Source organism: Bison bison, unplaced genomic scaffold (genome assembly GCF_000754665.1).
Source record: "Bison bison bison isolate TAMUID 2011002044 unplaced genomic scaffold, Bison_UMD1.0 scf7180017864461, whole genome shotgun sequence".
In the NCBI taxonomy this organism is placed as follows: Eukaryota; Metazoa; Chordata; class Mammalia; order Artiodactyla; family Bovidae; genus Bison; species Bison bison.
In genome coordinates, this window is record NW_011495023.1 from 12,525,817 (window position 1) to 12,545,280 (window position 19,464).

Here is a 19,464-nt window from a genome sequence, read left to right on the forward strand (position 1 = left end):
ATTGAGATTGGGAATTCTAATGGTGGAGGGTGGGGGGTGGTTCATGGAGACAGAGAGTTGTGCACATATTGGGTCTGGTGTGTTGATCAGACATCAAGAAAGATGACACAATTTAGAGCAGCAGTCCCCAACCTTTTTGGCATCTGGGACCGGTTTCATGGAAGACAACTTTTCCATGGATGAAGGGTGTGTGTGTGTGTGTGTGTGTGTGTGTGTGTGTGTGGAGTGACAGTTTCTGGATGATTCAAGCACATTACATTTATTGTGCACTTTATTTCTATTATTATTACATCAGCTCCACCTCAGATCATCAGGCATTAGATCCTGGAGTCGGGGACCCCTGGTCTAGAGTATAGGCAGGCTGGGGGCTGAGATGGCAGGAGGCACTTAGGCATGAGTGGAGTTAGGGTCAGGCAAGAATTTCTCTGAAAGAGAAGACTCAATGGGAGAGAAGAGGAGGGGCTGAGGATGGAATCCTGAGGTAAAGGAACATTTGGGGATGGGAAGAAAAGTCTGTGCAAAAGGCTAAGAAGGGGCAGTCCAAAAAGTAGGAAGAGGACCAGGATAGAACGTTTTGGGGATGGCAAGGGATGTGATGATTTCAAGAAGTGATCAAGAGTATCACACACCGAGTAGGGTTAGAAAGATAAGGTTTCTGTAAGCTGAGTAACAAAAGAGAGAAGAGAGCTTAGGGAGATGGGATGATAACTATTACACAAAACCAGCGGGGGCCAAGATGAGAAAGGCTAGGATGTTCTCAGGCAGAGGAGAAATTATACCTCCGTGTTAACAGATACAAAATTTTTCCTATGCAAATTGGAAATTATGATCCCAACACAGGATGCTGGCATTCTGCACTTTCAAATTCCTAATCAGAAATGGGATTCAGTAAGTTGTTTTTAACTAAACAAAAACTGTAGGAGGTCTTATTTAGCTTTTGATTTCAGAATAAACTTCGCATAATCACTCCCTATCCAGAACTGCTTTGACTCGAGGACATGGGGAGGTGGATGATTTGCAATTGTTGCACCAATAAGAGAGAAAGGGAATAAAACATGAGTTTCAGATAAGGAAATCAAAGATCACCTTGCTCTCATCTGTAAGTAATAATTTTCTATGATGTTCAGACATTAAAAATCGTCTTGAAATAAAAATCTTTAATGAGAAAAAATAGGAGGGAAAAATCTGACCCTACAGATTTTGACTTTACTGAGACTGGGTAAAGTCTTTTTACTGAGATTGGTCAAAATCTGACCCAACAGAAATGCATATAATTTTCAAAAGAATTTTAGTTTTTGATCTCTGTTGCCTTGGTGTACTCATGAGAAATATGCTAAAGTGGAAAATGTAAAATATATTCAAATTTCAATTTTCTAAATTGCTGATCCTCATAGTTTGGGACATTGCTTTGCCAGAGGGCTTTCTTATTGCTACTGAATATGAGAATTCTATAGCTGTCAATCCTTGTTTTCTTTCTTTAAAGATGAATTATTTATTAAATTTTAAATTGAGTTATAATTAGTATATATAATTGGGCTTCCCTGGTGGCTCAGAGAGTAAAGAATCTGCCTGCAATGCAGAAGACCTGGGCTTGATCCCTGGGTCAGGAAGATACCTTGGAGAAAGGAATGGCTACCCACTCTAGTATTCTTGCCTGGAGAATTCCATGGACAGAGGAACCTGGTGGGCTACAGTCCATGGGGTCACAAAGAATGGGACATGACTGAGCAACTAACACAATTGATATATACCATTATTACTTTCAGGGATACAATGTATTGATTTGATATTTGTATATATCGTGAAATGAGCACCACAGCCAGTCTAGTTAACATCCACCACCATGCATAGTCACACAGTTTTTTTTTCTTGTGATGAGAGCTTGTAAGAGCTACACTCTTAGCAACTTTCAAATATGCAGTGTGGTATTGTTAATTGTAGTCACCATGCTTACGTTACACCCTCATAACTTAAATCACTGTTTTCTGTTCTTTCATTCTTCCTGGAAGCTTTTTGAAAATAATCATACCATATTAATTCCATTACTTTATCCTACACTGAATAGCATATAGATTCCCTACTCTTATATTTTGAAAAACATTACAGTGACATAAAAATTTACAGAAAGTTGAGTCATATCTGCCAACTGCTATAGTTTTTTGCCATGTAATTGCAGGTGCTTCTTTTATAATAAAGGTTCCTCTCTTTATTTAACTGATTACATCAGACTCACTCCTTGCACTTTTGTGTCAATGGACATGAAACAAAAAGGTTTCATGTTTGAAACCTTTTATGTGGTTGGGATAAAAAAAAATGAATATCAGAGTATGTCCAAGACATACATTTTAACTAATTAAATGTTTATTGTCATTTCAGTGGGATCTGGGGGAGAAAATTAGGCAAATACAAGTGTTCAGACTGTTACCCTGACTTGAAAAATTCTGTTTTATACTGCTCTTTTTCTATATATTTGGTTACTTTCTGCCCTACCCATCCATATGTGTCTCAACTTCTAAAGTGTTAGATTATGTAGTTTTATCATCATTTGTCGCAGTGATCAAAGATTCTTGGGGCAGCGCCCTCATTATCTGTCAGGCCTGGCATATATTTTTAAAAAGCACATACATTTAGATCCCTGGTGGTCCAGTGGTTAAGATTCTACTTCTACTGCAGGGGGCATGGGTTCAATCTCTCATTTGTGAACGAAGATCCCACATGCTGTATGGCATAGCCAAAAAATGTTTAAAAATTAAAAATAAAAATTTTAAAACACATGTATCAAACAAAACAAAACAATATTTTAACCCTTTTAAAGCATACAGCTGGGCTTCCCAGGTGGCAGTAGTCGTAAAGAACTCTCCTGCCAATGCAGGAGACATTAGAAACACGGGTTCAGTCCCTGCGTTGGGAAGATCCCCTGGAGGAGGGCACAGCAATCCATTTCAGCATTCTTGCCTGGAGAAGCCCATAGACAGAGCAGCTTGGTGGGCTACAGTCCATGGGGTCAAAAAGAGTCAGACACAACTGAAGCATGCACGCACGCAAGCATACAGCTAATGGCATTAATATTCACCATAGGATGAGTGGGACAACTGAATTGAAAATGCAGAGCACGGAATTCCCTGGTAGTACAGTGGATAAGAATCTGCCTGCCAGTGCAGGGGACACTGGTTTGATCCCTGGTCCAGGAAGATTCCATATGCTGCAAAGCACCTAGGCCCGTGTGCTGCAACAAGAGAAGTCACAGCTATGGGAAGCTCATGTACCACAACCATGAGTGGCCCCTGCTTGCCGCAACTAGAGAAAGCCCAAGCAGCAACAAAGACTCAGTGCAGCCAAAAATCAATAATTTTTTTTTTTTTTAAAGAAAGTGCTGTGTCATGAATGCCATCTACAGTTTTACAAAGGGCTGACTAAGCTCAGGCTAGCTCCACCACAGATCCCAATGCTTTGGGCCCAGAACATCTGCAAACACCATTCTTGACTCCTCTAGTAGAGCAGAGGACTGTGAGATCCAGGGATGGGGTGAGACACCTCAAGATCCACCGCGTGGGCAGTGTTTCTCCAGGCTCACTCCAGCTCTCACCAGCTCAGTATCTGGGGACCGGCTGATGACTGAATCTTTGTCTTCTTGAAATGTACGAAAGGTCGTGTTTTATGTTTCCATTATTACTTCTCCCATGTAGCCTCCAGGGCAGGTTCAGAAGAGTGAAAAAGTTATATTGCAAAAAAAAAAAAAAAAAGTCTCTTTTACGTCTGAAATACATACTGCCAAAAAGTTGGTCATATCTGAGTTTGGGAGGTGACTGAAAAATGGTACTTAAAGTTGAAAATTGAAACCTCCTGCCTTTGGGAATGGCAACCCACTCCAGTGTTCTTGCCTGGAGAGTCCCAGGGATGGGGGAGCCTGGTGGGCTGCCATCTCTGGGGTTGCACAGAGTCGGACACGACTGAAGCAACTTAGCAGCAACAGCAGCAGCAGCCTTTGGGAATTCTGTCCGGTCCAACCTCCCCTCTCAGATCTCCACGCTCTGAGACAACTCACCAGGATCTTTGCGGGGCTCTGTCTGTGAGGCTCCAATTGAGGCACGTCTCTCCTCCTGACCAGATGAGGGATGGTGGAGTTTCGCAAAAATGCACTCAGCTCAGGGGTGTCCTCCCGGGGGGCAGCCGGCTGCACAGAAAGCCAGAGATATTACACCAGATACAAGAACACTTGTTACCTTTTTCATTAGCCTTGAGCACCAGGCGATTTCTTTTATTGACTATGATTCACCTAAGAATTCAGACACATTCTCATTAATCAGCAGCATCCCCATCAGCAAGATGAACATTGGGCTTCCCTGGCATTCCAGGAAATGGCAAATCACTCCAGTAATCTTGCCTGGAAAATCCCACGGACAGAGGGGCCTGGCAGGCTACAGTCCATGGGGCCACGAAGAGTCAGACATGACTTAGCAACTTCTCTTTCTTTCCCTGGCGGTTCAGTGGTTAAGAGTCTGTGCTTCCACTGCAGGGGGCGAAGGTTCGATCCCTGGTCAGAGATCTAAGATCCCACATGCCACGTGGCAGCCAAAACAAAATAAACAGAAGGTGAACTACACTGGAGAGAAACAAGCCTCAACATTGTCCAGTAATAGGAATTCCTAAAGCCTGGGGAATGCACTGCTGGAATGTTTATCTCGCAAGGGTAAAATTTTAAGTGGGAGTTATTTCCCTGTAAGGACAGAGAGAATGTGGAAGTGACTTTCTGAGTGTGAGCCGTCAGTTTCTCGTTACTTTCCTCTTGCTGTCAGGGAACTGAGGAGCATTCTGTATGGTGAGATGGATTCTGAGGTGGCAGAAAAGAGAGGTGCTGATGGTGGAAAAACAGCCGGATGTGGTCAAGGACCGACTTGGGCATGTCTGAGCCCCACACGCTGCAACTGTAAGAAGTGTTCCCTCAGGAGAGAACCATATTCTGTTTTTTTGAAATTAATTTTTCTTGGAGTATAGTTGCTTTACAATGTTGTGTTAGTTTCTATTGCACAGCAAAGAGAATCAACTATACGTATGTATGTATGTGTGTATATATATACACACACACACAATCCTTTTTAAGATTTCATTCCCATTTAGGTCACCACAGACCACTGAGTAGAGTTCCCTATGCTATACAGTAGGTTCTCATTAGTTATCTATTTTATGTGTTAGTTTCTCAGTCACGTCCAACTCTGTGCAACCCCATGGCTGAAGCCCAGCAGGCTCTTCTGTCCATGGGGTTCTCCAGGCAAGAATGCTGGAGCGGGTTGCCATTCCCTTCTCATACACTATCAATAGCGTATGGGCTTCCCTGGTGGCTCAGTGGTAAAGAATCCACCTACCAAGCAGGAGATCCAGGTTCGATCCCTGGGTAGGGAAGATCCCCTGGAGAAGGAAATGGAAAACCACTCCAGTGTTCTTATCTGGGAAATTCCATAGACAGAGGAGCCTGTCTGAGATACAGTCCACTGGGTCACAAAGAGTTGGACAGGACTTAGCAACTGAGCATGTGCACGATCAATAGTGTCCATATGTCAATCCCAATCTCCCAGTTCTTCCTACCCTTCTTCCCCCTCTGATGAACCATATTCTAATGAAAATGACTCTTCCCTAGCACCCCATGTGTACACTGTGTTGTAACGGAGCTTGTTTTCAGCCCTGAGTTTGTTTGGCAAGTCTTCTAGAACTTACAATGTTATCTCAGGCTCCATGCCAGTCATATCTGCTCACCAAATAAACATTTTGAGAATCCCAATAAATCACAAATACTATCCCATTGAAATATTTTATTTTAGACTGACTGAGTATAAAGCCTGAATTTTTGGCTTCCTGCTACCCTTCCCCACCAGCACATCTTTTTCTACCTGGTCTCTTTTTGTAGTCACAGAAGCAATCCTAGTATGCTCATCTCTGTGGGAAGAATAAGATATTCCTACACTGCAGCTGAAATGATAGTGCTTAGTATATCCTAAGAACCTAGAAAAATCTCCTGGATAAACAGAAAGATAGAGTCCAGGCTTCTTAGTAAGACTGCTCAGCCATGTGTGTGCTGACCTCCACCTGTGCTCCAGTGTCCTTTTTCACCAAGAGCCCAGAGCATCCTGCTCCCCAGCAAGTAGAACCATGTCCCACTCCTGCCCTGCAGCAGGCTGATTCCCCAAGGCTGTTTGATGTTCCAGGTGATGGCTCTGTTCTCCATCAGCACTTGTCAAGCTGCAGAGTCATTGCCTGCCAACTGGTCTGAGTTGTCCCATGAGGAAAATGTCAAATGAAAAGCATAGAATAATATATCTCAGCAAACATAAAATAAGAAACCAAAACTCCAAACCAACCAATCAACCAAACAACAACAAAAAACCGGAAAGGAAGGAAACTGGCAGGGAAAAGTCAGAGGGGCGGATATCAGATGTAGGAGACAACCAAGGAGAAGTGTGATTCTATAGAAATCTAAGGAAAAGAAAGTTGCAAAAATGAGCGATGATTCCTTCTTTGCTATTCCTCCCAAGGAGAGGTGGACTCTAATCACCCCCCTTAATTCTCGGTTGGTCTCAGGGACTTGCTTGACCGAAAGAGTGTAGCAGACAGAAAAATAAATTAAAAATATGTGACTAAGAATGTAAATCCTGCAGAGGAATAAAGAAAGGTTAGGACTAAAAGGATTCATTGAATCTGTCACCTAAGAAATTATGGAATATGATCCAGCAACTCCATTTCTGGATAGATATACCTGAAGAAAACAAAAATGCCAACTAGAAAAGCTATCTGCATTCACGTTCACTGCAGCATTATATCCAATAGCCAAACCTGGAAGTAAGCTCTGTGTCCACAGATGAATGGACAAAGAGAGTGTGGTATACATATACAATGATATACAACACAGTATTATTCGCTCATAAAAAAGGAGGGAACTCTGCCATTTGTGACAAAATGGATGGATCTTGAGGGCATTACGCTAACTGAAATAAATCAGAGAAAGACCTTATGATCTTACATACATGTGAAATCTTAAACAAACGACCCCTCCCCCCTCCAAAATCTATGAAACAAACACATCTATACAGAGAATTGGAGACGGAAATGGCAACCCATTCCAGTGTTCTTGCCTGGAGAATTCCAGGGACTGAGGAGTCTGTGGGCTGCTGTCTATGGTGTCGCACAGAGTCGGACATGACTGAAGCGACCTAGCAGCAGCAGCAGCATACAGAGAATAGATTGGTGGTTGCAAACTGGCGGGTACAAATTTCAGTTATAAAATAAGTAAGTTCTCAGATGTATAGATGGTGACCATAGGTAATAATACTGTATTGTATATTTGAAACTTGCTAAGAGAGTGGATCTAAAAGTTCTCATTCCAAGGAAAAAGAAACTTGTAATGATGTAAAGTTATGGATGTCAACTAGACATTGTGATCATTTTGCAATATATATAGATATTGAATACATTGTACATCTGAATCCAATAAAATGTTACATGTCAATTAAGTAAAGAACAATAACAACAACAACTTATGGAGGCCCTCTCCTGAGCAGAAGATTGGGAGAGAAGGAAATTGAACCACAAAACTAAAGAATGAATGGATTTAGAGAAGTGGATAATTATTTCAAGAAGTATGAAATTAAATCTCAGTCTTCTTCTCATATGAACTAATGCCTAATGGTGAAGATGAGATACATCTTCATCCCCCACCAAATATGAAAGCAACAAAACAAAATAAAACATGAATATGCTTAGTAGCTGCTTGTAAGGAGACAAAAGATAGTAACAAAACTTTATGGGCATATAGAGGATACTGGCGGAGAAGGCAATGGCACCCCACTGAGTACTCTTGCCTGGAAAATCCCATGGACGGAGGAGCCTGGTAGGCTGCAGTCCATGGGGTCGCTAAGAGTCGGACACGACTGAGCGACTTCACTTTCACTTTTCACTTTCACGCATTGGAGAAGGAAATGGCAACCCACTCCAGTGTTCTTGCCTGGAGAATCCTAGGGACGGGGGAGCCTGGTAGATGGCCGTCTATGGGGTCGCACAGAGTTGGACATGACTGAAGCGACTTAGCAGAGGATACTGGTGAAAAAAGTTATGACCTTTATAGAAAAGATTATTGACAGCTTTTTAAAATGAGGGAGAGCTACATAGTAATTTAGAAAGATACATGATCTTAGAGGAAAAGGCAGATTACAAAATCACATATAAGATTTTAAAAAATGAATGTTTACTTACATTGTGTATCAAAAATAGGACTATTTAGAATAGCCGTCTAATTGTTACCACCAGTGGTGGAGTTTTAATGATATTAAAGAAGTTTTGCTAATTACTTTTTAGGTATGACAATGGTATTATGGATTTCTAAAGAGTGTCCTTAATTATTGGCAACATACAACAAAATGTTTATGGGTGAAACAAAAGCATAAACTAACAGATAAATAGAATATAGAACAGAAAATGGGCAACAACATTACTAGAAATCAAATATTTTCTTCTCTACGTTTTTGCATCTTGCCTGATACATTGCTTTGATGGGCATTTAGTATCTCTCAATATGAAAACCAAGAAGATTATAATAAGAGTAAAAGAGAAATAAGGAAGTAGGGATAGCAATACAGTTTGGCTAACAAATGGAGGGAAAAACAATCCATTCTTGGAAGAGGATACAGAGGCAAGTTATTTGCTTTTAGTTTGTTTTGAAGACAGAGGAAATTTAAATAACTTTAATTTGCTCTGAGGAAGGAATGAGTACAGAGGAAGAGGGTGCAGATATTGGAAACGGGGAATACTTGAGACAGCAAAGTTAAACTCAGAATTGGGAGAAGGACTCTCCTCTGGAAGTGCTGGAGAGGAGCTAAGGATGAGGGAGAGATGATTAGAAGTTGGCGGGGATGGGAAATGGGTCATTTGAAGACTGTCTTGCTTTAAGTCACTGGCTAATGGTGGTGATGCTTGAGAGATGGGATAGGAGGTACAGAGAATGTCGTGAAGGTTTGGAGAAGCCGATGAGGAGAATGAGAGGGAGTGGCCATCAGCTGGCCGAGCAGGCTCTGCAGATGCCGTTGCCCAGTGAGCATCAGGCACCATTCATCTGTAACATGTCCACAGGCCAAGTGGTCGAGAAGCCAGAATCTGGGATCCAGCATGAGGGAGATGGTCAGGCCAGGAACTCAGAAAGCACAGAGGACAAGGGAGGTGGCGTAAAGGAGCTCGTAAAAGGATGTTGTAACCAACTCATCATAGCTTCCAGGCTTGGCAGGAAAGTATAGCCAAAGGCAGTCTTGAGAGTGGGGTGAGTTAACTGACTCAGAGAAAGTTTTTGTATCAAGGAAGAAAAGGGCTAGTGGAGGAAGGAAGTGAGAAAAATAGAGAAATAGAAGACTGATTTATTAGAGTCTTGGATGCTGAACTGAATATTTCAGAGGTAAGGACTTAGAGGGGATGTTCAAAGCACTGGGCTAATGGGATGCATGGGAGTGAGCGTGAGGGTCAGCCATGTGGACTTTGCAGTATTTCAGGACAATGGCAGGTGGGTGATGCAGGGAGCTCAGTAGAGCTCAGGGAGACTCAGTAATGGAGAATCTGGTAGAGAAGTCTTTGCAGGGCTTTCCAGTTTCTGGGCTCTAATGCCTGAAGGTCTGGGGTGGAACTGATGTAATAATAATAGAAATAAAGTCCACAATAAATGTAATATGTTTGAATTCTCCCCAAATCATCAGCCCATACCCTAGTCTGTGGAAAAATTATCTTCTACTAAACCGGACCCTGTTGCCAAAAAGGTTGGGGACCGCTGCTTTATAGTGTAAGATTAAAACTTGAGCTTAGACAGAAAATTCAGAATTGTGGAAATCTTTAAGGTTCCCTTATGTGTTTTCCATCATATGCTCAGGTGTTTGTGTGTGTGTGTGTGTGGTGTGTGCTACGTGTGTAGTTTTTGAGATTGAGCATGTGCAATTTCTTCTTTTTATAGGTCACTGGAAGGTATGTTAACCCTGTAGGTAACCAAACTATAGAGCAGAGGTGCTGGGAAGAACTAGTGAAATTTTTTTTTTTTTTCCTCAAAGTATAGCCTACTTTTGAACTTCCCTGGTGGCTCAGACAATAAAGAATCTGTCTGCAATGCAGGAGACCTGGGTTTGATCCCTGGGTTGGGAAAGATATCCTTGAGAAGGGAATGGCAACCCACTTCAGTGGGAATTCTCCTTGCCTGGAGAATTCCATGGACTAGTGGAGCCTGATGGGCTACAGTCCATGGGGTCGCAGAGTTGGACACAACTGAGCAACCGACACTTTCAGTCTACTATTATTGTTAGTAGCAGCAGCAGCAGCAGTTGTAGTATAACAGCTATAGTCAAACAACAGCCCAAAGAGAAGAAAGCCCTTCAACTTCCTATGTGTTTATACTGGATGCAGCTTGTGTACAGAAGAAGTCAGGACGCGTCCTATTGTGGTGCTCCCTGGTGTACCATTACTCACAAATATTTCTAAGTGGTTTCTCCATAAAACCCAGGACTTGCTCTGAGATACAGAATGAATGAATGTATCACACCACAGAGGCTGATAAAATGTATTTCTTCCTTTTAGTGGCAGTGTTTTACAAATAGAGGAACACTGCTCTCAAGTACCATCATCAAAGTCCAATGGCTCGCAACCCAGTTTTCTCAAATAGCATTCCAGAAATTATTTCAAAAGACAAAGCAAAACAAAAATACAACCCCCCAAACAAGGTAGAAGTTATCCAAGAAATGTAAACACCAGTTACAGGCTATTTTCCAGATGAACCTTTTTAGCCTGTTTCACCATGGATCACAAACCCACAGGTCAAGTTTTTCCTTAAGTTGAAACCCTTTGGGCCGAGGGAGGCTGGCCTCTTAGCACCCAGGTTAGGCAGACTTTCAAGTTCAGGGTAATGTTTGCTATGTGCTATGGGAAGCTAGTGGCAAACACTAACATATTTCTTTCGAACAAACATGAAAATCGCTTCTTTCTGCAATAAGGAAACAATTGTTAGTAAATAGGGTTCTCTCCCCATCTGTTAGTCAGATTCTGACCCCAACAGGGGTTTTCTATTTTCATAAATCTTCACAAACTCTTCACTGTGGCATAGGTTTAAATTGATGGATTAAAGGGATACTGTGTGGCTGGAACATTCAATATAGTTGGAAATGCAGCTCTGGAAGAAAAGAGTTGGGTGACATTAGATAAAAGCTCTGTGAATCCAAATAAACGCAGCACATAGTATTTTTTCAGCCTATTTGTCTTTGGATTGCAGGTATTTCTCATCCATAAAAGGCAGTTGCCTTTTTCTCACGTGACTCTGTGTCTGTAATTAAATCGAAACAGAGATGAGTCCAGGGGGTTGGTCCACCATGTCATTTTCTTTAAGACGTAAACGTTCAGGATTTGCTGGGAGAGAATAAAAGCCACAGTTGTCTTTTAACCTCCTGAACAGAGTGGCAAAGCAGAACTGAAAGAAGCAATTCACTCTCTTGGTGATTTTGAAGCTTAGCTGCTGCACATGTATTTTTAAAATTTTGAAATATAGATGAGAATTTGGAAACCATCTTAAAGAGAAGATAAGGCAAAGAGAAACAGACCCCAGAAAGTATATTGTCTTTGGTGGCTGAAAAATAGTAATGTTGTAAGTAAGACTACTACAAAGAGGTGGATGAAATTCCTGTATCAGAGGGAACAGGAGAGTGAGAGAAACACAGAGAAAAAAAGAAAGGAGGGAGGGAGGAGGAAAGAAAGAAAAAAAGGAGGAGGAAGGAGAAAGGGAGAGAGAGTTTGGTCTGAGAGCTGCTGACCTAGGAAGTAACAAGTATCCTGCATTCTGAATCAGCAAGCAGCAGTAAGTACTATAAATGGAGGCAGGGATGAAGGAAGAAAATTCTCTTAAGGATAAGACAAAACTATGCAAGTTTGCCAAGCCACTGTCTGCGGCCTGCTGATTTAAAAAAAAAAAAAACAATTTGCCGGGCTATAATCCCTGATGAACAGTTTCTGTGTTTCTGCTTTCCATGTCTGCGCTATCTGGTTGTAATTTGGACTTCCTGCGGGAACAGTCTTGTTCAAGAGATCAGTTCTCAGTTGTAACTTTCTGCTTTCCACGGCTCCGAGGACAGTTCTTTACACCTTGGCTTTTTCTCTTGCTATCGGTCATCCTAGTCTAGTCCCTGTCAGATTACTTTCACCTCAGGGTTTCCCTCTCTTGAACTTAGCCCCAGAAGATTCAATCATGATCTTAACACAGGTTGGATCTGACCACCTTGTCTGTCTCCCTCCTCGGGCTACACTCTTACAATCTGTAGCCCTGTCTCCCAGCATCTCACACTTGGCTGTTACTGATGAAATCTTGCCAATTAAAAAAAGAAAAAATAGGCCTTGTCTCTTTGTGCAACTTTGGTTCCTGAATCATGTTTGCTTACTTAGCTTCATCGTATCGAGAGATCGTAGCCTATCTGAAGGACCTTACTGACCCCAGGAGAGAGTCCGCCAAAATAAGAAATTTGGTAGTTTGAAATCATTATTTTACTGCCTTTAGAATATTTTAAAAATACTTTATCCAACTCCAAAATTCTATTCCAAGAAGGATCTGGAACAAATTAGATTTAATGGATTGGTCTGAGTGTTGCAGACAGTTTGTTTCAAAATGCTTTAAATGGTAGAATATGGGGAAATCACCACATTCAAATCCTGTGTCCCTGCCCTGGACTGTGAAGCCTGGAGGCAGAACCCTTATGGTTGCTTCTGCCCGAAGCAGGCAGAACCTGCTTCTGCCCCTGGGTTTATAGAAGACCGATAAATAAAGTGGAGCCATCATGGGAGGAACAGAAAACCAAAGACTGCAACCTTTTCATTGGGAAGCAGGAGTAAAAGCAGGGGTGGCAGTGACACCCCCAAGGGCCACACCTCACGCTTGCTTGAGCTGTGCACCACAAGGAGTTGTGCACTTCACTCAAGCTTTTCCTGAACTCCATCATCTCCCTGGGGCATCCATCCACCCCTGTACTCAGATGTTTGAACAGGGTCACAGAGAAGACTGAGTGAATCCCCACGAAGCCTAATATAAAGCAAGTACTTAAAAATAAAAACTTCACTGACTTCTGCTTGCATCCTCCATCTCCCCCAACCCTAACTTAGTTGTTGATGGTCTGTAAATGAGGTGTATGTGGGTGAGGTCTTGTGCCCAGTGTCTGCTGAGACAGTCACAGGTCTTAGGAGAACATGATTAGGGTGGTGGCTTTTCAACATGGTCAGTGTCTGTTCATCAAACCTTGTGGACATTCAGGTCACTGATGGGATAACCAGACAGTAAAACCTCCTGTTAGAACTGAATCCCGTCAGGCCTATTCAGACGTAGAGGCTTATGTGAGCACAGTGGCATTTGGAATGCATATTCAATTTATAGACAGGTTGTATTTCAGAAGATTTTCGGCTAGAAGTTTGGCACTCCAAATTCCTTTCTCTTTGGAAATCGGGCCAGCCCACAGGAAAACCTCCTTCATCCACAATATGGCTCTGACGCATACAATTAAGTATTTGCAATAAAAAATAAAGCTGGGGAGGTTACTCCAGGAGTAAGTTTTAAAAATAGAAAAAATAAATGATTGTGTTAAGTACCTTATATTAAATACTGATAGATTTGATGAGAGTAAGCCTTATGGAGATTCTGCAGAGGACATCTGGGGAATTTCAAAAGCTTCAGAGTTGGTGGCACTGATCCCTTAAAGTGAGTGGCCTAGAAAATGTTTCAAAGGAAATCTGATGGTTTCTAATTCATAAGCCAATTTCCTTAGAACATGTGAGAGTTGGAGTCAGTGAAGGAGGGAAATGAATAAAAATGAGATATTTATATATTATACAGGAGGAGAAGCCAACTAAAAAATTGTATGTGAACACAAGAGAAAGAGATTTTTCTGAAGGGAAATCAACTGACTGACTGGAGAGGAAAATGATGGGGAACTTTGGAAATCCTCTGGAGGAAACTTCAAAAAGTAGACAGTTCTTCTTCTAACAGGTCCATGGTTGGGACATTTTGGTGGCTCATCCAATGGAGACTGGAGCATTCTCAGAAAAGACTTGCAGATGCAGAGGTTTCAAGAGGCACTCACTTCCTATGGCTCTACTTATAAAGGAATCGTAGAACCAAATAGTAAGGAAATTTACGTTAGTCCACTCAGTAGGGAAGATTTAATGTGTATGTGCATGCTCAGTTGCTCAGTTATATCCTACTCTTTTCAACCCTATGGACTATAGCCCATCGGGCTCCTCTGTCCGTGGATTTCCCAGGCAAGAATACTGGGCTGCATTGCCATTTCCTCCTCCAGGGGATCTTCCAGACCCAGGGATTGAACCTGCATCTCCTGTATTGCAGGCAGATGCTTTACCACTGAGCCATCTGGGAAGCCACAAGATATACTGTGATTTAATTTTGCCTATACAAATATATTTCTGCCTCCCTTTTCATTATTACAGATCTACCATCTCTCTGCTTCTTAGTTAAAGAACTAAGTCAAAAAATTAGGTAGTTTAAGATAAAACTATCAGTACTCCAATTAAAAATACCCTTCAAATTAGCTTTGTTGCAAGAATCTGAAATTGATATTAGACTTAAAAATTTACCCAGCCTATTCTTTTGATGATAACAAATATAATAAATAATTTGCTAATTTCCAATTTACATTTAAGTCAGTAAGTAGACTGTTTAGCTTTGCATTACCCAGAAAGAAATTGCCAAGTAAATTAATAGAAACTTCACCAAGAAATTATTTACTATCTTAAAAGGAAAGTAATTTTCAAATACTCTCAATTGTTTATAGCTATTCATATAAAAAATATGCTGACTATCAAGTTTTAAAATCTATGTATTGATAAAAGGTCATTTAGACTCTGGGTCATACTTGTAAAATATAGGTAAAAGTACTTTGAGAACCTGAAAGTAATAATATTTCAAGTTTTCCATGAATTCAGAATTTCAGGAACTCATGACTTGTTATAATTAGATATTTTATCATGGTCTTACTTTATATTGTAATCAAATCTTATTTTTTAATGATATGGTTTTTTTAATATTTATTTATTTGGCTGAGTGGGATCTTAGTTACTGCACATGGGATCTTTAATTGTGGCATTAGAATTTTTAGTTGCGCATGCAGGATCTAGTTCCTTGGTCAGGGATTGAACCTGGGCCCCCTGCTTTGGGAGGACAGAGTCTTAGCCACTGGATCACCAGAGAAGTATCTGTAAACAAATCTTGTATTATGTTTCTATAGAAAAAGTTTTATAAAATGAGCATAACTAAGCTGCATTTTGCACTAGCCTTGGAAAGATTTTAATAAAAATGTACACTTTAAGGAATAACTGGGTAGCATGGAATGTAGGTAATGGGGATATACTCCCACCCAGCTTGCACCAACCTGTCAAAGTTTAAGGCTAGTTACTATTGGTACAGTTCAAGCGCATATAAATGATCATTAAATTGCAACAAAGAAAAAATAACTCACAACCAACACAATTCAGTTCAGTTCAGTTGTTCAGTCATGTCCGACTCTGCGACCCCATGGACTGCAGCACTCCAGGCTTTCCTGTCCATCACCAACTCCTGGAGCCTGCTCAAACTCACATCCATTGTGTCGGTGATGCCATCCAACCATCTCATCCTCTGTCATCCCCTTCTCCTCCCACCTTCAATCTTTCCCAGCATAGGGTCTTTTCCAGTGAGTCAGCTCTTCACATCAGGTGGCTAAAGGATTGGAGTTTCAGCTTCAGCATCAGTCCTTCCAATGAATATTCAGGACTGATTTCCTTTAGGATGGACTGGTTGGATCTCCTTGCAGTCCTAGGGACTCTCAAGAGTCTTCTCCAACACCACAGTTGAAAAGTATCAGTTCTTTGGCACTCAGCTTTCTTTATAGTCCAACTCTCACATCCATACATGACTACTGGAAAAACCATAGCTTTGATTAGATGGACCTTTTTTGGTAAAGCAATGTCTCTGCTTTTTAATATGCTGTCTATTTGATCATAGCTTTTCTTCCAAGGAGCAAGCATCTTTTAATTTCATGGCTGCAGTCACCATCTGTAGTGATTTTGGAGCCCTCCAAAATAAAGTCTCTCACCATTTTCATTGTTTCCCCATCTATTTCCCATGAAGTGATGGGACCAGATGCCATGATCTTAGTTTTCTGAATGTTGAGTTTTAAGCCAGCCTTTTCTCTCCCCTTTCACTTTCATCAAGCAGCTCTTCAGTTTTCTTTGCTTTCTGCCATAAGGGTTGGAATCATCTGCGTATCTGGGGTTATTGATATTTCTCCCGGCAATCTTGATTCCAGCTTGTGCTTCTTCCAGTCCAGCGTTTCTCATAATGTAGTCTGCATATAAGTTAAATAAGCAGGGTGACAATATACAGCCTTGACGTACTCCCTTTCCTATTTGGAACCAGTCTGTTGTTCCATGTCCGGTTCTAACTGTTGCTTCTAGACCTGCATACAGATTTCTTAGGAGGCAGGTCAGGTAGTCTGGTATTCTCATCTCTTTCTGAATTTTCCACAGTTTTTGTGATCCACACAGTCAAAGGCTTTGGCAGAGTCAATAAAGCAGAAATAGATGTTTTTCTGGAACTCTCTTGTTTTTTCAATGATCCAACGGATGTTGGCAATTTGATTTCTGGTTCCTCTGCCTTTTCTAAATCCAGCTTGAACATCTGGAAGTTCATAGTTTACACTGTTGAAGCCTGGCTTGGAGAATTTTGAGCATTACTTAGCTAGCGTGTGAGATGAGTGCAATTGTGTGGTAGCTTGAACATTCTTTGGCATTGGTTTCTTTGGGATTGGAATGAAAACTAACCTTTTCCAGTCCTGTAGCCACTGCTGAGTTTTCCAAATTTGCTGGCATATTGAGTGCAGCACTTTCACAGCATCATCTTTTAGGATTTGAGATAGCTCAACGGGAATTTCATCACCTCTACTGACTTTGTTCGTAGTGATGCTTCCTAAGGCCCACTTGACTTTGCATACCAGGCTGTCTGGCTCTAGGTGAGTGATCACACCATCGTGGTTATCTGGGTCATGAAGATTTTTTTGTATAGTTCTTCTGTGTATTGTTGCCACCTCTTCTTAATATCTTCTGCTTTTGTTAGGTCCATACCATTTCTGTCCTTTATTGTGCTCATCTTTGCATGAAATGTTCCCTGCTGCTGCAAAGTCGCTTCAGTCACATCCGACTCTGGGCGACCCCATCAACAGCAGCCCACGAGGCTCCCCCATCCCTGGGATTCTCCAGGCAAGAACACTGGAGTGGGTTGCCATTTCCTTCTCCAATGCATGAAAATGAAAAGTGAAAGTGAAATCGCTCATTCATGTCTGACTCTTCTCAACCCCATGGACTGCAGCCTACCAGGCTCCTCTGTCCATGGGATTTTCCAGGCAAGAGTACTGGAGTGGGTTGCCATTGCCTTCTCCGGAAATGTTCCCTAGGTATCTCTAATTTTCTTGAAGAGATCTCTAGTCTTTCCCATTCTGTTGTTTTCCTCTATTTCTTTGCATTGATCACTGAGGAAAGTTTTCTTATCTCTTCATGCTATTCTTTGGAACTCTGCATTCAGATGCTTATATCTTTCCTTTTCTCCTTTGCTTTTCACTTCTCTTCTTTTCACAGCTATTTGTAAGGCCTCCCCAGACAGCCATTTTGCTTTTTTGCATTTCTTTTCAATGGGGATGGTCTTGATCCCTGTCTCCTGTACAATGTCACGAACCTCAGTCCATAGTTCATCAGGCACTCTATCTATCAGATCTAGTCCCTTAAATCTATTTCTCACTTCCACTGTATAATCATAAGGGATTTGATTTAGGTCATACCTGAATGGTCTAGTGGTTTCCCCTACTTTCTTCAATTTAAGTCTGAATTTGGCAATAAGGAATTCATGATCTGAGCCACAGTCAGCTCCCAGTCTTGTTTTTGCTGACTACATAAAGCTTCTCCATCTTTGGCTGCAAAGAATATAATTAATCTGATTTCGGTGTTGACCATCTGGTGATGTCCATGTGTAGAGTCTTTTCTTGTATTGTTGGAAAAGGGTGTTTTCTATGACCAGTGTGTTCTCTTGACCAGTGCTAAACTCTGTTAGCCTTTTACCTGCTTTGTTTTGTACTCCAGTCAAATTTGCCTGTTATTCCAGGTAGCTCTTGACTTCCTACTTTTGCATTCCAGTCCCCTATAATGAAGAGGACATCTTTTTTGGGTGTTAGTTCTAGAAGGTCTTGTTGGTCTAGAAGGTCTTGTTGGTCTTCATAGAACCATTCAACTTCAATTTCTTCAGCATTACTGGTCAGGGCTTAGACTTGGATTACTCTGAATTTGAATGGTTTTTTTTGGAAATGAACTGAGATCATTCTGTTGTTTTTGAGACTGTATCCAAGTACTGCATTTTGGTCTGTTGTTGACTATGATGGCTACTCCATTTCTTCTGAGGGATTCCTGCCCACAGTAGTAGATATAATGGTCATCTGAGTTAAATTCACCCATTGCAGTCCATCTTAGTTCAATGATTCCTAAAATGTTCACTCTTACCATTTCCTGTTTGACCACTTCCAATTTGTCTTGATTCATGGACCTAACATTCCAGGTTCCTATGCAATATTGCTCTTTACAACATCGGACCTTGCTTATATCACCAGTCACATCCACAACGGAGTGTTATTTTTGCTTTGGCTCCATCCCTTCATTCTTTCTGCAGTTATTTCTCCACTGATCTCTAGTAGCATATTGGGCACCTACCTACCTGGGGAGTTCCTCTTTCAGTATCCTATCATTTTGCCTTTTCATACTGTTAATGGGGTTCTCAAGGCAAGAATACTGAAGTGGTTTGCCATTCCCGTCTCCAGTGGACCACATTCTGTCAGACCTCTCCACCATGACCTGCCCGTCTTCAGACAACCATTTTGCCTTTTAGCATTTCTTCTCCTTGGGAATGGTCTTGACCACTGCCTCCTATAGTGTCACAAACCTCCGTCCATAGTTCATCAGGCACTCTATCTATCATATCTAATCCCTTGGATCTATTTGTCACTTCCACTGTATAATTGTAAGGGATTTGATTTAGGTCATACCTGAATGGTCTATGGTTTTCCCTACTTTCTTCAATTTAAGTCTGAATTTGGCAATAAGGAATTCATGATCTGAGCCACAGTCAGCTCCTGGTCTTTTTTTTGTTGACTGTATAGAGCTTCTCCATCTTTGGCTGCAAAGAATATAATCAATCTGATTTCAGTGTTGACCATCTGGTGAGGTCCATGTGTAGAATCTTTTCTTGTGTTGTTGGAAAAGGGTGTTTGCTATGACCAATGTGTTCTCTTGGCAAAACTCTATTAGTCTTTGCCCTGCCTCATTCCATATTCCAAGGCCAAATTTGTCTGTTACTCCAGGTGTTTCTTGACTTCCTACTTTTGCATTCCAGTC

The 19,464-nt window shown here is 41.4% G+C and overlaps 1 protein-coding gene across 1 annotated transcript in view; it reads right to left on the minus strand.

Moving 5' to 3' along the window:
* ITGA8 (integrin, alpha 8) overlaps window positions 1–19,464 on the minus strand; it is a 188,659-nt gene that overhangs the window by 26,295 nt on the left and 142,900 nt on the right. The window contains exon 26 of the mRNA XM_010859968.1: window positions 4,046–4,174. Coding sequence (XP_010858270.1) covers window positions 4,046–4,174 — 129 coding nt within the window. The remainder of the gene's footprint in view (window positions 1–4,045; window positions 4,175–19,464) is intronic.